This window comes from Larimichthys crocea, chromosome X, assembly GCF_000972845.2.
Source record: "Larimichthys crocea isolate SSNF chromosome X, L_crocea_2.0, whole genome shotgun sequence".
In the NCBI taxonomy this organism is placed as follows: Eukaryota; Metazoa; Chordata; class Actinopteri; family Sciaenidae; genus Larimichthys; species Larimichthys crocea.
The window spans coordinates 1687672-1706145 of NC_040020.1; the positions used below are offsets into that span (position 1 = coordinate 1687672).

Consider the following 18474-nt stretch of genomic DNA (forward strand, 5'->3'; position numbering starts at 1 on the left):
CGGGACAACCTTAATGTACATAGACGTAATTCTTATCCATACAATTGCAGTCAAAATAGCGAACAGTAATAACTCTTATTTAAGAGAGGGACGGAGGGTAATTATTTCACAAGACATGTGTGAAACAAAGGAATGGTTAGATTATATTAGAATTAAACCTAATACCAGGAATGGTATATATATATATATAGAGCATATAGATTATATATATATAGATATATATATATAGATTATAATATATATATATATATATATATAGTATAAATAGTACCTAGAGTAGTATGTGGCAGGCACATCATCTGTAATTACTCTAACAAGAGTTGGATTGTATCAAATTTAATGAAAGCTTTTGTCCAACATGTTTTTGGATTTGCTGGAGTTTTTTTATCATGTATTCGCTATGTATGTTTCTAAATCACCTTTAACCATGTGTGGCTGCTCCATCTTTCTGTCAGTTTGTGTGGTGTGTGCAGGAAGTATTAGCGATGATGACTAAGAGTATAAAGTGTTATGCTCGTGACATTCTCTTGTCTGTGACGCAGAACCCCGGTCAAAGCATCTTACAAATCTTGATAACACAGTATTTGTATCAAGATCACCTCTGACGTTAAGTAGCAACCTGCTAACACCAGAGGTCCTGTATGTCGTGGTATTTTTTGTGTGTAAGGGTTGGTGCCCGTATAGGCTGTAAACGTGACTCTAATTAAGATTATAGATAACTGGCTGAGAGGATCTCATGTTGCGTCCCCGGGGTCCCCCGATGGGTGGCAGTACGCGTATCCTCGCTCAGTCCAAAGGGAAATCCAGGTCTCTTATTTGAACATTTAACCATTGTGTCTGTGTTCTCATAGCTTTCCAGAGCGGGTAAACGTAGCATGCAAAGGTTGGAAAACCTCCAAGGTCACTTGGAACTAAGCCCTAGAGCTGACATCAGCCTGCCCATGAAGTTTGTTCTGTGGGCGAACTCAAGCAAACACAACATCGGTCAAAAATGAAACACAATCGGCTCTGGATACTTAATGGCTCGAAGCTAGACAGAAAGGGCCAAGTGTGTTCTCAGACAATCATAATTTCATCACGGACTGTCCCATTTACCATGAATATCTTTAAAAATTTTTGGATTAACATTATTTTTTTTCAAATGGCATTTATGTCCGTGGATCGGTTTTAAATATTACGAGATAGGATGGATTAAAAACAATGCAGCAAGGGGACTTGGATAGATCACGAGCTGTCCTCGATCTAGCAAAACCTCTATTTTTTCCGTCTGTCACATGGCGCACAACTCAACTGACTTTTAAGGAAAGTTTACAAACATCCATCCATTACACGGGGAACACAATTTTTGTTGAGTTATGCTGTGTTTTTAACTAATTTTTGGATGCGGGATCCAAAACTGAATCTCAGTTTTTCCTCTGTCAAATCAAGTTTTTAAACTATAGGATCCCCGTTTTCTTAAAAAATTTCCCATAAAAAGACTGTAATGAGCAGATGTAGCTTGTTTTAAAAGTAACAGTCTGCTGCAATGTGACAAGACTGGAAAAGTAAGAAGTTTTTGCTTAGATCGAGGACAGCTCGTGATCTATCCAAGTCACCTTGGCTGCATGTTTTAATCCATCCTCTCTCGTAATATTTAAACAGATCCACGGACATAAATGCCATTTGAAAAAAAATAAATGTTATCCAAAATTTTAAAGATCATTCATGGTAAAGGACAGTCCGTGAAATATGATGTCTGAGAAACACATTGGCCCTTTCTGTCAGCTTCGAGCTTAGTATCCAAAGCAGATTGTGTTTCATTTTTGACCGATGTTGTGTTGCTGTGAGTTGCCACAGAAACTCATGGAGCAGGCTTGATGTCAGCCTCTAGGCTAGTTCCAATGACTTGGAGGTTCACCCTTTGCATGCTAATACCGCTCGGGGAGCTATTGGAGACACAGACACAATGTTAAATGTCTCAATAAGAACCTGAGATTCCCTTTGGATGAGCGAGGATACGAGACCTGCCACCCATCGGACCCCGGGGACGCAACATGAGATCCTCTCAGCCAGTTATCTATCAATCTTAATTAGAGTCACGGTTACAGCCTATACGGGCACACATACACACAACATACACGACATACAGGCCTCTTTGTGTTAGCAGGTTGCTAATTAAAGTCAGAGGTGAGATCGTGATACAAATACTGTCGTTATCAGATTGTAAGAGGGCTTTGACCCGGTTTGCGTCACGAACAGAGATGTCAGAGCATAACATTTATACTATTAGTCATCATCGCCTAAATACCATGCACCACACACAAAACTGACAGAAAGAGGGAGCAGCCACACATGGTTAAAGGTATTTAGAAAACATAATACAATACATGAAAAAAAAACTCCAGCAAATCAACATGTTGGACAAGATTTCATAAATTTGATACATATCCAACATCTGTTAGAGTATTACAGATGAGGTGCCCACAATACTATAGTACTAATATATATATATAATATATAATATTAGATATATATAATATATATATATATATTATATATATATATATAGTATTATAGAGATATACCATCCTGGTAAGGAGTTAGATCTAATCTAATCTAACCATCCTTTGTTATCACATGTCTTGAAATAATACCCTCGTCCCTCTCTTAAATAGGAGTATACTGTTGCCTATTTTGACTGCATGTATGGAAAGAATTACTCTATAGTACATAAGGGCTTGTCCCGCATAGTTCAGAGAGTCTCATCATTTCGGCCAGGGCTCTCCAAGTAATGTTTTACTCGCTACGATACTGAACTTATTGTAATAAATTGTTGTACATCTTCTCTTCAAACATCTTCAACGGCATCCCCTGAATATACGACCAGACATCAACTGAATTTCCTCATGGTTCAAAATGCTTCTTGTCTTCAACAAAGTTCAGGGAGCACATTTCACCCACCAGTGGAGATAGAAAAAATTGCTTATCAGGTTTTAGGTGGCGGACATTTTTGAATTGTCCATATAGTAACTCAATGTCCTCAGGTTGTGAAGCAGCTTATCTTAAAATGAACAAAGAGCAGCATTGCCAATGTAGAAAGTTTACTTTAGATTAGATTATCCAATGCAGCTTTCTCAGATATACTTTATTCCTTGCTTATCTTATCCGTGTTTTATTATTTTATTTTCTTCTCTTGAATCATTGCTCCTCGCCTATTTGATATTTATCGCTTTGCAACGGCAAAATGAAATTTATTTTATCGTCTCCAGTGGCGAGGCGAAGGCCCGTGTGATGGCGTACTTCGGCGAGGGGACCGGGCCCATCCACGTGGACAATGTGAAGTGCAGCGGCGAGGAGCGTCGTTGGCGACTGCATCAAACAGCCACCCGGCACGCACACTGTCGCCACAGCGAGACGCCGGCGTCATCTGTGACTAGGTGAAACGCAGGCCAGCTACAAAGAGGTCAAAGTCATTTAGGTCGTTTGTTTCTGTTTTCGTGGCTCGGGAGAAAGAAGAAAAAGAATGTGTGCATGTGCATTGAACATATATGAGAATATAGTGTGTTTAGCAAACATTTCAAATGTGTCATATCACTTAAAAACAATGAGAAACAAACGACAGGCTTATAAGAGGAAGCAAGAAGGACCGCAGTGTGTGTGTGTGTGTATCCAGATGGTAAAATGGATAGAGCGATGTTATTGCTTTACCCTGTCGGTCACAGATCAGGGCAGACTCACACAATGCTATCTGTTACCTGCACATATGCTTTTACTTCCATTTCTCACATGCCACACACTGCGGAAAGTCAACCCAGTGCAGGAGGTGTCATCTTCTGAAAAAGCCTAATGTTTGAGATTTAAACATCACAACACACACACACACAGACTACGAAAATGATCTCGGCTTTATTTATTCATTCATTTATTACTTTAGGTTTGCATGTAGTGCTAAAAGAAAGACTTTTTCTAAACATTTAATAAGAGCGACATCTGAGCTTGAAACGGTTTAACAATCACTCCCTCCCACACACTCTTACATATACACCCCCCGATGTCTTTGTCTCTGTCAGACCCGGTCAACTCAATCTGCGGTCTGCGGCTCAACACCACTCGCCAGCGCCGGATCATAGGAGAGAAAACTCTCTGAGGTAAGCTGGAAGGGGGCAGGAGGAGGGATTAATGAAAGCGCCTGCTAGAGACTATAGAATAAAGAAATTGGATTTTTAAGACAATAATCTTCTGAATGGGAAACAGCTGATCTGAAGCTACAGGCAAATAATATCCTAAACTGTGTGTCCAACAAAACATGAACATAACACTGGATGTGGGAAAGAGGAAGCCTGCAAGTGAGAAAGAATGCAGCATTAAATGTGAGCTGTCATCTAGGATGAGTTACACGAAGAGAAACAGGCGTACATGGTCAACGCAGAAATAATCTCGGAAATCTTCTGACTCACTTTGTGTGTGTCTGTGAGAGAGAGAATAAACATTTATGCTTATCGTATCCAACCAAGTACATTATGGGTATGTGTGAAACCAAAGAGTTTTTCGTTTATTTACGTGCGTGCATGTTGATGATATCCTGCATGTTTGCACTGCATGTAAACTAATTCTACCGGTCAGCTATACTAATTACTGTCCTCCAAATAATCACATAAATCATATTCCAGTTTTAACTACCTGTTTAAGGCAGTGATTTGCTTTTAATTATAGTCGAATATGACCAGCTTCCTCTGGTTAGAAGGTTTAAGAGTGGATTCAACGTCAGTGTTTGCTCTAAGTCCTCGTGTGTGCGTGTGGTCGTGTCCGTAGGGTGGCTGGCCATGGCAGGCGGCGATCGCTTGCGAGGAACTCGAGGAGACGGGAGGGTTGGGTGGCGGGGCGACTCTCACGACACCTGCTGGGTCCTCACCTCGGCACACTGCTCAAGAGGTCAACACACACACACATACACACACATCTACACAGTTTGAAAGGTTATGTTTTTTTTTTTGTTTTTTAAAGAAAATCAAGCTTTGACATTCACTGGAGTTTGAGAATCAAGAGTTAGAATTACGAGAAATTAATAGAATAAAAGAATGAAAATGGATAAAGAAGATTGGGACACTTACTGCCACTAGGGTTCTCCAGCACAAAGAGTCCAAAGCCCGTTTCTCAGGATTTTTATTGGATTTCGGCTTATGCCAAAATTAGACACTCTGCAGCCGTTCGCAGGCCCTTGCTGCCGTCTGCTGTGCGTCTCGCGACTTCTGTCCGTATTGCTTCCTCTGGTCCAGCATGCTGCTGTGTTGAAAAGAGGGAGCGTGATTAGACCAGGGGTATCCAAACTGTTCCACAAAGGGCCGGTGTGGCTGCAGGTTTAACCAAAACAGCAGCACACCAGACTTGACTCATTCAATCAACTGATCTCAGTCTTCAAAGTGTTGATTGGTCAAACGTGTGTTCTTGGTTGGTTGGAACAAAAACCTGCAGCCACACCAGCCCTTTGTGGACAGTTTGGACACCCCTGGATTAGACAGAAACCTCATTTCAGCTCAATTAAATCCCAAGTGCAATGTTGGAAGTGCAAACTCCAACTGTGCCCAGTAGTCAAATATACTGCCTAATGGACAGTGTGTGATCCAAACCCACAGACAAAGAGGAATATTTGACACACAGCCAGCCGGAAATAAAACATTCCTTTCTTATTGTTGACCCCTCGTCCACATGGGTCTTCCCTCTCGTCCTGGCCACAGCTCTTCTCTTCATTTCACAACGCTGGTCCAGGGCTGGTCGCTGGCATGAGCTTAGGGCACAACTACTCATAACTTGGACTTATGTTACTCACTCCTCACTTTGTACACTCGTTCAGTGGCTGCCACTCGCACGCAACGACCGTGAGACTCCCGCAATACCCCTTTTACATGCTCTCAGCCACATGTGCATTAACCTACAAATTATATTCTCACTTTTTGTTTACGGGGACGCCCTGAAACTTGATTCTCAATAAAATCACGAATGTCACCTGATGTTTTCCAAGGCCAACATCTTGTATTATAACATGGGTGACCTGGCAAATCTAAAGCCAAATAAAAGGGAAGCTTCAAAGCCCCTCTCGTGAAAAAATTTCTATATGTTAAATTGTCCTGTGTGCAAATATCATACGCTTCAGACAGGACCTCCAGTTAATATCCTAATTAGCTGCAAAGTGCCTTGTAGTCATCAGTAAATATTCATGTAGTGTGTGACGGCAGCACCTCTGACATAATAAATGAGAAAAATCTGACTAATCCAAACTAAATTATTTAGCTAAGAACTCTTCCCTGTTTTATATTTCCAGGCTGACTTTTTAATGGGATTTTATGATTTGTCCATCTCTATGTTATGTGTGCCACTGCAGTGTGTGCAATTTATTGACTGCACTAAGAGCCTGCATCTGGCATTGGCATCCACAACAGGGTTTTCAGGGGGCGGCGGGGGTTTGCGTCGAGCAGGATAATATACAACAAGCACCAACATCTAAAAACCTACAAAGATAATTCAAATGCAATTATTAGTTCCTCAACCACTCTAAATCTGTCCTCCGCAGATGCGAACACATCTACCTTTTACATTCATGTTTGCCATGCAGTTATCTTTTATTCATGGAAATGTGGATGTGCTTAGGCAATCCTGCCTCTGTCTGTAATTTGAGCTGCACCGGAGCTACGCAACATACTACCTCAGTATATTCAAGCCTGACAGACGCTCAACAATGTGAGCGGTAATCAGTGGTGGGCCTGGCTGTGGTTCAGGTGGCAGGGAACAGCCAAAGTTACTTCATCTCAACTCATTCTGGTCTGGAGACCTCCACATGGCACCGCCAACATGAAATCCATCGCCTAATGCATACAGCAGAGAAAACCAGCGGAAAGACTTATGTTAAAAAAACAAGTTAGACGTCTGCAAATGATATTTATAGAGCGCATGTAAGGTTGTCTGGCTGGATTTTAAAGATAATATCTTTTGGTTTGCGTTACCAGGTATTAGTTCCAAACTTTGGCTTTGGTAGGAAAAACCAGGACCCTTAAAAAGGCCCCAGCAGCTCCGCCACTATAAATCCTGATGTTTCCACATTAAAGAGAGAGGAAGAGGTCATCCACTAAATCCTTTCCACTACCATTTCTCAAGCCATTCCCAGGCCTTTCCTGTGCCAGAGTTGTACTCCAAATACAGGAACCTTTTACTCTGTGATGTGACTCTTCCTTCCTCCTCTTCTTTTAAATGGCACACACGGGGGACACACAGCTGCAAATTCAAACCACCGGGGTGAAGCAATCAGGACCTCTAGGGCTGATTATTGCAAACAGTGCATTTAGTTGACACCGGTCTAATTGCAGATTGAAATAATGAAGTTCAAGCAGACTTCTACTAACAAAGTTAAGCCTACTGTGCTGTAAATTTGGTGGCATAAACTGGTGCAGGAGCAACAGTAGTGCCTATAACAAATTATTGATGAAAATTATTTTACACTGCAGGGTAAATCATTTAAAATTGCACTGCTGGATAAAACTAATCGCTGATTGTTTCAACAGGTGTTTCTTTCACGCAGCACAAATAAACAACAAAAATGTATTAATAAGGAAATAATGTTACTCACCTAACTGCCTCAGGCTTTGCCTTTTTAATCGCCTTTGCATTCTAATTCAATGATATGTATTTGCCTTGAATTAGAGCCAAATTCATGACAGGACATGTGCTGATGAGCAGTTGGCACCTGAAATGGCAGCCTCGGCCAGCAAGTGTCACAAAAAGAGCTTTTGAGGGGTTTTGTGTTTTGAGATCAGAGCGTGCACACCTAAATACCAAATATTAAGGAAGTATATCTAAGCTGCATGTAGGACATTTGTTTTTTACAGGACACTGCAAGCGGACAAGAAACATACACACACACACGAGTCAACAGAGTAGTGCCTGATCACATATCAGTCATCAGCGCTCCACCCAGTTAGCTTCAGCATGACGGCTTTGAAAAGTAATTTGCTGAATGCAGGCCAGAGCACGCAGACCAAAGAGGGACTTCCACTTTACGTATCACCTTTCATATATGGAACCGAAATAGCGTGATACTCATGACAAGTGAACAAACAAACCCACTGCAACAAACACAAAACGTCAAGCATGTTTTCCATGCACACCTCCGCTGATTTTATAATGACATGTTAACTAATCATATTATTACCCGTTCCTCACACTACTACTGATTAGTAGCTTCATAAGAATTGACCTCAGGTCAGTGATCACATGCTGTCAACGTATTAAACCTATTTATACTTTGTAGCTGTACAGCTGGGGGCTTGCCAACAGTAAACAGAACTCCAGCAGATTCCCGACCGCTTTCGGCAGCAACAACAACGTGTGAAATAACTTTAAGTGTCACATTCACGCTGTGCTCTCCACCTGAGGTTTTGCCCCTTGGCACAGGATCAAGTCATGTCTGTCACCTAAATGTTGGTGGTGGTGGTGTAGATGAGTATGTACGTATAGATGCAGTGGTCTCCACTCTTGCCAGGAACATTGTGGTCAGGAGATCTTTCCGGAAACACTCGACAGTTGTAAACCGACACAGACACTTGGCTCTTTCTAAGGCCATCCTTCTTTCTTCACCCTCTCCTCTTCCTCGTCCTTCTCCACTCCCCCCTCCTTCCCCACCTTTGGTGCCGTCTTTGTCCGCGACTCACCCCGCTCCTCTCTTCCTCCGTCCTCTCCTACTCTATTTCAAAAAAAGCCATGTAAACATCTCCGACGTGTGAATGAAAGCATGCGGAAACATTCACACGTTACGAGTCAGATAAAAGTAAAAACAAAAAGCCACAAATGACAGATTTACTGTTATCATTCGTGCGAAAACCCATTCTCTGTCCAAGTTTCTGTTTGTTCAGCCCTGGAAGTATGCGAGAAGCATGCAACCTTTTCTTAGCGTGATTTAAAGTAGACATAAATAATAGTGTTGAAGAATGATGGGAGCACAGCAGAGAAGAAAACATAACACAATTTTAACTAAATATTAACAAGAAAAGTCAATAATAACAAATATTATTTCCATACCATACTTCATACTGATTACTAAAGGTGGCTGGAGACATCCAGTCACCATTGAGCTTCGCTCTTTCTCATAAAGGCCGGGGTGAGAGGAGAAACACACTATGAACCCTCAAACATTCACTAAAAAAAATATTCCACTCCTACAGGCAACTAGCTCAGATTTTATGACCTATGTGCTCAGTGTAACATACTTTTTTCCAGCCCAAGATGACCCATCGCTGAGGTAACCCCCACCAGAGCTCATAATTTTACTGCCTTGCATCAACAGCGGGGATTGCGCTCACACCCTCGTTCTCTCATAGCCCCTGATGATCCATCCCTCTGTTTCCTCTCCACAGTATGGAAACAGCACCAAGCCTATAAAGTCAGAGTGGGCGACTACCACTCCCTCGTCCCGAGGATACGAAGAAGAGGTACGCCGTTGATCACTTGTCCTCCACCCTCTTTACCACCCCAAGGCAACGATTACGATCTTGCCTTGGTTCGTCTGTCACCGGGGGCAGTGGGCCAGGCGCCAGGAGAGTGCTTGTCATTCAGCCGTCATGTCCTTCCCGCCTGTCTGCCGTGAAGAAAGAGCGAGTGCTCAAACAAGCCAGAAACTGTACACATTACAGGCTGGGGTGACACAGTGTGAGGGTGTAGTTGTGTGTGCGTAAAGAGAAGGTGCATACGGTGGGCCCGAAGGTGCAATGGCATTGTTTCATTCAGTCTCGTTTGTATTTCCTTAAAATATCAGCACTAACTGTACATGCAGGTGGTGTAGGACCTCATACCAGTTTAAAGTTAAGAGCAGCACCCAAGATGACTTGAAAGATCAAGTAATCTGAGTTTTTTTCCACAATTTAGAACCATGGGCCATAACCAGGTTCATTTCTGGTGGCTCAGGAGGCCGCCACTAATTAGGTGATTGTTGGTATGACCCCTCACTCCTCCAGTCTGCATGTCGAACCCAAACGATCCCCAAATGCTGCACCATCGGGTGCGAATGTGTCAAATGCTTAGCTTTTCAAAGACCGATGAGAAGTTGGCACCTTTGCGTGGCAGTCAGTGCCATAGATGAATGGGTGAATGAGATTGTAGTGTAAAATGCAACACTAGAAAGGCGCTACAGTCCCATTTACCATTCTTCTTTGGCCGGTGTCACAGTTGTTAAAATCAAATTTAGTTAAAGTCGTTCAATTTTAGAGATTCTGTCATAAAAACAAATGGTGTCTGTTATGCAGAATTATGTGTTGTTGTTGTTTTTGATAAATACAATAGATTTATTAAAGGTAGAAGGCAGAAGAATGTTACAGCTTAAAAAACAGTAAGCTATCAAAAAAAATACTGATAATCTCACCGGGACTAGTTAAAAGTCTGTTGTTCCACACTCAGGTGCTGGAAACGATGGACTATGTAAAGTCACTGAGAGGTCAAGTGCAGATATAGACGAGGAGAATCACCGTCAGTAATTACAACTTGTTGCCTCATTCTCTTGTCTGACTGTGCACTTGACTGCGGTACGCGGACACACACGTGAGTGATCTTTAAATTAAACGCTGATTGTCATCAATAGCACGTATCACAGAGGGGGCTACGCAAGGTCACGGTACACACTTATGCAAAAACACGTACTCCTGTTGAGGGCTTGTGTGTTTTTGTTGGTGTGACTTTGTGTGTGTGTGTGTGTGTGTGGGAGTTTACTACAAGTGTGGTGACAACACAGAGGGCTGTTTTCGAGGGTGTGAAGGCTGGGAAAAGGCTGTTGAAATTAAGGCGAGATATCTGCTTTTGCACAGCTGTTTGCCATTTGGCTATTTGCCAGTCTGATATCACACAAACCATTTTTGCGCATACATACCACATAAGCTACCAGTACGGTAGAAGAGGGTAGGGTTAGTGATGGGGGGTGTGGGGGTAGTTTGAAACTCAACAATTTGGCCTGAGGGTGAAGCACTTTAAAAAAGCAGCATAAATATGATATGATCGCATCTCTCAAAGCTGAAAATCTCTAAATTAGAGCTTCTTGACCTCTAATCTCGAAATAAGTCTGAGCCTTTGATAAGATGTGATAAGTGTGGTGTGAAGGAGCCAAGGGAAGTCTGCTGCCCACAGTGGAGGAACACTGCGTGCTTCACATCCACAAATGTCAAAAATGTTGGAAATCAAAAGAGATAAAACAGTTTCACGGAAACTTTTTCCACAGTCATGCACCCACAACCAAAGCTCAGAGTATGCTGATAGTTCACAGTGATAATGAAGTGTGTGTGCTACACTTCAGTCTTTAGGGAACTGTGCTTTAAACCTGGGATTAAGGACCCCAAGGCCATTCCGTTGGTGCCCAAATGGTCATTTAGAACAGAATAAATGACATACTGTGGCAAGCAGTGCAGGATAAGAGACGGGAGACGGACATGGTTGCGAACACCAACCCGATTATCTGGTGGATCACAACTAACACAGTCGTAGGGACTTGACTTGGGACTTGAGGTGTTTGCCACCATGATCATCTCTGCACATTTGCATGTCTATTGGGGAATAATAAAGAAAAGGATTCTTCTACACTGTCCAAGATGCTCACACACTAATCCTTTCCTTTTCCTCAGGCCACCATACTCCAGAGACTCTACAGCAGGCGTCCCCTCTCCTTACTCCCCGCGTCACTGCCAGACTATTTCGACAGTGCCTTCACAAGCCGCATGCTGTGTGCTGGCAGCACCCCCGGAAGCGGTGTGGACAGGTTGCCGGCGGTGACAGCGAGGTCCGTTGGTGTGTGAACGTCCGGGAGGGGGTTGGGTGGTTGTACGGGGGTCACATCCTGGGGCCATGCCTGCCGGACACACAGTCCCCGGTGTCTGACACAAAGTCTCTGCCTTCAGCTCCTGGATACGCAAGGTGATTGGACGTGATGACAGGAAAAGAAAAGGCGATGAAAGGCGAATGATGGACTCAAACACTTGACCGCTCGAATGACGTCAAAGACTTCATTGATTGATCAGGTGCACAACCGAGACAACAATGATTTCATCCATGAATAACTGATGTCATGACGCTGTGACCTGATACCCAGTGATGTAAGTTTAATAACCTGACTTCACGTGAAGAGTGAAGCAACGCTGGACTTTTATCCTCAAAATTTATATTTTTTTGCAAAGTGGAAGGCATGTTTTTTCTATCTAAGCACTATTTTATTTTGATGTAATGATTCACACGAGGCTGCGATGTTAGATGGCATTAAATCTCAGCTCAAGAAAACTTAGATATCTTTTTTGGCAATAACTAAAATTTTCTATCTCCACTGGTGGGTGAAATGTGCTCCCTGAACTTTGTTTGAAGACAAGAAGCATTTTGAACCATGAGGAAATTCAGTTGAAATGTCTGTGTCGTATATTCAGTGGCGATGCAGTTGAAGATGTAAACAAATGTATTACAATAAGTTCAGTATCGTAGCAAATAAAACATTACTTGGAGAGCCCCTGGCCGAATGATGAGACTCTCTCGAACTATGCAGGGCAAGTCCTTATATACTATGGAGGTAATTCTTTCCATACATGCAGTCAAAATAGGCAACAGTATACTCTTATTTAAGAGAGGGACGGAGGTAATTATTTCAAGACATGTGATAACAAAGGATGGTTAGATTAGATTAGATCTAACCTAATACCAGGATGGTGACCTTCCGGCATCCCTATCCAAATCACCCCAAAGTCCAGAAGGCCTTAGAATACCAGCTAACCACACAAATAAGTGTCTCATGCAACCCATATATATATATAATAGTACTATGTGCAGACACCTCATCTGTAATACTCTAACGAGATGTTGGATATGTATCAAATTTAATGAAATCTTTGTCCAACATGTTGATTTGCTGGAGTTTTTTATCATGTATTTATATTTATGTTTTCTAAATGACCTTTAACCATGTGTGGCTGCTCCATCTTTCTGTCAGTTTGTGTGTGTGTCCATGAGTATTTAGGCGATGATGACTAATAGTATAAATGTTTTGCTCTGACATTCTCTGTCTGTGACGCAAACCGGGTCAAAGCCCTCTTACAATCTGATAACGACAGTATTTGTATCACGATCTCACCTCTGACTTTAATTAGCAACCTGCTAACACAAAGAGGCCTGTATGTCGTGGTTGTGTGTATGTGTGCCCGTATAGGCTGTAACCGTGACTCTAATTAAGATTGATAGATAACTGACTGAGAGGATCTCATGTTGCGTCCCCGGGGTCCGATGGGTGGCAGGTCTCGTATCCCCGCTCATCCAAAGGGAATCTCAGGTCTCTTATTGAGACATTTAACATTGTGTCTGTGTCTCCAATAGCTCCCCGAGCGGTACTTAGCATGCAAAGGGTGAACCTCCAAGTCACTTGGAACTAAGCCTAGAGGCTGACATCAAGCCTGCTCCATGAGTTTCTGTGGCAACTCACAGCAACACAACATCGGTCAAAAATGAAACACAATCTGCTTTGGATACTAAATGCTCGAAGCTAGACAGAAAGGGCCAAGTGTGTTCTCAGACATCATATTTCACGGACTGTCCATTTACCATGAATGATCTTTAAAATTTTGGATAACATTTATTTTTTTTCAAATGGCATTTATGTCCGTGGATCTGTTTTAAATATTACGAGAGAGGATGGATTAAAACATGCAGCCAAGGTGACTTGGATAGATCACGAGCTGTCCTCGATCTAAGCAAAACTTCTTACTTTTCCAGTCTTGTCACATGGCAGCACACTCAAACTGACTTTTAAGGCAAGTTTACATCCATCCATTACACTGGGGAACTGAGTTAGGTCTGACAGCTGTTTTTTAACTAATTTTTGGGTGCGGAATCCAAAACTGATCTCAGTTTTTCTTTATCATGTCAAGTTTTTAAACTATAGGATCCCTGTTTTCTTAAAAAAATATGAAAAATACTGTACTTAACAGATATGTGCTTGTTTTATAAGTAACAGTCTGTGCAATGATCTTTTTGGGGATACCAAATGCTAACTTTTCACATGTTACTTTGGTCCACATCTGTAAACTCTCGACACACTGCTTGCACACTTTGTGAGGGGCCCCATGGCTCGTTTTGATCAACGAGTTTTACTTTAAAATATGCAAAATATGCTTGTTTGACAAATGCACTGGTGTTTGCTTTCCTCTGACTTGGAATGGTGAAACTACCATAAATATAGCAAAAGGAGTCAGAGTGGTTTAGGCATTTTACGACGAGAAGTAGCAGGAGCAGACATGATCTGGAACAGAGGAAGTATAAACCTATGGAAATAAAACACTAAGATGGAATAGTTACTACAAAAACAGCATAAAACTAAATAGAACTTACAGCGGTGTGCCCATGGTTACAAGGTTAAGAGAAAAGCCAGCACAGAACCTCTTAATTCCTCCTATGCTGGCTTTCTGTTTGCAGATATTGATAGTACTGACCTATTGGGAGCTGCACACACCTCTCACTGCACTGTCTCTATTGTGACTGCACAAACAAGTTGCCACGTAGCTGAAGATGAGTCCAATCGTAATCAGCTGGCAAGTCTTACTACAGCAGATCAGAGACGTGCTAGAAAGAAAAACAGACTGCAGTTTTGGAACCAGCATGCCAATTTTAGTTTTAATCAGCATACAAATCTAACTCAACAGATTTTTTTATTTCAAATTGTTCCCTAGTGTTATCTGTAATTGCTTATCCTCATCAGGGGTCACGGTGGGACTGGAGCTTGTCCCAACCCGCTTAGGACGAGAGGCAGGGGACACCTTAGACAAGTCGCCAGATCACAGGGCACATAGAGACAAACATTCTCACTCACATTCACACCTATGGCCAATTTAGAGTCACCTATTAACCTGTTTAGTGCACTTGGACTGCGGGAGGAAGTACCCGGAGAGAACCCACACAGACACAGGGAGAACATGCCAACCCTACACAGAAAATCCCCAGAATTCCTGTGGCTTACAATAAAACCCTATTAACTTCAGTCGCCGTTTCATTTTTGAAGTTTAGGATAAGCAACGCCGCAGTGTATATGACATATGATGCGTGTATGCATATATTTGTGCGTCACATATACAACATAAATGGCTGGAGATGGACAAAGTTCCCTTTGCCTTCAAAGCCCATCAATGTTGCAAGGTATAATTAATTGTAATAGTAGTAGCAGTAAGACGTACAGTTCAGTGCACATTAGAAGCTTTATTCAGAGCGCATTAAACTGTTGCCAAACCATGGTTTCTAGGTTTGTACTGGCAAACGTGTGTGTGTGAGTTTCATGTAGGTCCTCATTCAGGGTGACTCTGGGTCAAACTGTTGACTTTGAATATAATTTGTGTGAAAGTGTGTGTATCTTTCTGCGTATATTTTGTTTTATCACCCCTCAGAGCGACCTCCGACCCATCGGGGGACCTGATGTGTGTGAAATGACATTTCACCACACCCTGTGCGAAACAGAATGATGATCCTAACATGGCTTTTACACGCCTCCAACACGCTTCCTTCACTCTCTCTCTCTCTCACGCTTATGCGCTCCAGATGTGGCTTTCATCTGCACACAGATGTGTCACACAAAATTGGGTGGCTAGGGGATGAGCAGCTCCGCGCTGAGGAGCGATGTGAGAGAAAATGAATGACAGTTTTTTCCCCTTGCCGTCCTGTTGCCATTGTTTTGGAAAATATGTCTCGGGGGGGAAGTGATAATGTGACACAGAGAGGATGAGATGAGGTAGTTTGCTTCGCCTCAACATATCTGTGATTGTGTCATTTGCCGACTGGCCTGCCCTTTGATTGGATGTTTATCTTGGCTCTGTGAAAAGGGCACAGATATAAGGCCTGAAGAGCAGCTGGTAGCACACCAGAGGCTCACAAGAGGTGCTCAAAAAATGCGAGTGCACAATTTTTTCAAAGATTACTTCATGAAATATAGCCATTGTTAATCATTCAAAGCATACTGCAACTGTCCCTGTCGTAGGTTCGCTTGAAACTGGAGACGTGCGTGATGAGGTGCAAACTGAAAACAGAGAGGGATCGAGAGATGAAAGACAGACACAGAACTGGGAGTTAGTGTAAGACAGATGCCAAGTCTGAGAGGTGGAGATTGATTCCACGAACAGAGTAGCCAGTCTGGATTTACTTAAGCCAGAGTATATGGTATAGAGTGATCACATTGCAATGCCACGGCTTACAGGTGAGCTTTTCTCCGACATTTTACTGCTTTTCCAACATCGTGACCCTGATAGAAAATGAAAAATATACATGGAAAAGATGAGAAAAAAAGAGAGCTTCTTCTTTTCCTGATGCAAAGCCACCCGCACATGTACCGTATACAATGCAGACTTAACCGCTCCATGCTGATTGAACAGCTATCTGACATCAAAAAAAGCCAAACGTAAAGGCGGTGCAAGAAAGATTTGCGACTGCGATCTGAAATCCTTCATCCTAAATAATGAAAAGATGTAAAAGCACTAGAAACAACTGAGATTGACAGAAAAAATCTTTGTTTTGAAGCAAGAGAGCCCAAAATTTACCAGATTTACTTCCTCAAAAGTGAAGATTTGCAGGTTTTCTGAGCCCTGTAGATTGTCTGCTGGGCAAAAGAAGTCATGCATTGGGCTGTGGAAAATTTGTGGACAGTATTTCACTATTTTAAATGAATCAAGAGATAATTAATAATCAATCAATAATGAAAACAATCGCTAGTCCTAATTGGAAAATACATCCATCTCTCCAGACTGCATAGGTAATATTTACTCTTCCCAACTGAACTTACATGTGTTGCGTGTCATTTAACCTCGCCCAGCTTTGTCTGCCACATGACCGCACTCACACTGCGGCTTCTCAACACACACGCACACACACACACATACCTGTATCCCAGCTGCCGGCACACCACCTCAGCATCACGATCAGTCCATCCGTCGTCACACACCGTGCCCCATTGTCCATTCAGATAGAGCTCCACTCGGCCTTCCCTGGGGCTCTCACCTCCCACGAGCTTCACCGGCACACCTGAAGAACACACACATATGCAATTAAGACCGACTAAACAGAATCTTTGCTGTGGCTGGAGGTACAGGAATACTACACACACACACACACATTCCTTAACAAACCTGATCTTCCAGGCTTAACGCGCTGAGCGAATGCTGCATGTGCCCTCACGTCCCCTTACAAAACAAGTAGCTCCAACACCTGTCTGTTTTCATGCATGCAACCACTTGTGTGTCCAGGAGGGGGGAAAATTTGTTAGACTGCCATCACTTTGAAAAGATCATTTATTTTCGTTGCCTCCGTGTGTTTTTTCCCACGCTCCCCTCTCTCTATTTTCTTTCTCCCCGCGAATCTTTTGCACTCACACCGTTAATCAAATCAGTCTGGGCTTTACGTTCAAACGATCCATCACCATTTGTATGCACACAGATGTCCAGACAGTCATACAGAAACACACACACACACACACATACATACTAATCTCATTTAAGTGAATGCCAATGTCTTTTCCATGTGTGGACAGTCTCAGGATCAGTTTACACTCGTGCCAAGTGTCCGTTTTTTTTAAGCTGTTATACATAGCTTTACATAGCTGGTTGTTGTGTTTTGCAGCTTTCTGTGATTGTACTGAGCTGAATGATTCAAATAGTGAGTGTGTGTGTGGGACATAAGACTTCTAAAAAGAGGGGATTAAGACAGAGGGGGAGGAGGGTTAATTGTGGGAATGTTTACTTCTTAGTCGGTGTCGACTATCGAGGAAATGTTCATCTGTGTCCTCTCGCTTAGGAACACAAACACACTCTTTGTTTTTGCCCTCTCTCAGCACACACACACACACACACAGATGCAGAAAAAACACACAGACACATTACACTGCAGCCCAGACACGACCCTAATGTGACGGAGAGAGAGTTCAAAGCGCAGCCTGGCTTATCTGCTCCGGCTCCTTTTCCAAAGGCAACATAAACCAATCTGCCTGTGGCACGTTGAAGGGGAAGGAGGGATTTAGGGACATACACACAAACACTCAAAGGAGTGCACACAAACAAACACACACATCCACGCGATGTAGTAACGCCACAAAATTCTTTAGTGGGTGTTCGCTGGGTGCGGAGCGAGATCGGCCCTCAGCCTCTTGCCAAACAGGATCAGCTACCTAAACCCTAACTGATCATCACTTACGACATAAAAACCAGGATGTATCCTTTCTGTGACTTTTACCCGACTTATCATATTACATTACGTTACATTCATGATCAAGATAGATGGCAGAGAATGTAACTTCTGCAATCTGAGCCACTACTGGTTTCATTCAGCTTTGTCCTTACACATCTTTATTGGTGCCTGGAGGCAATAGACATGGGCTTGATTAATGGTGCTGCCAGTCAGCCCTTCCTCCAGCTTTCAGCAAGTAGTAACACAACTGAACGCTTCAGTATCGTCTTATAAAGAGGCAAG

At 42.6% G+C, this 18474-nt stretch overlaps 1 protein-coding gene across 2 annotated transcripts in view; it reads right to left on the reverse strand.

Moving 5' to 3' along the window:
* Window positions 1-18474, reverse strand: part of prss12 (serine protease 12) — a 40613-nt gene that overhangs the window by 15443 nt on the left and 6696 nt on the right. For both annotated transcript variants that reach the window (XM_019256973.2, XM_010745713.3), the window contains exon 8: window positions 16893-17034. In XM_019256973.2, coding sequence (XP_019112518.2) covers window positions 16893-17034 — 142 coding nt within the window. The remainder of the gene's footprint in view (window positions 1-16892; window positions 17035-18474) is intronic.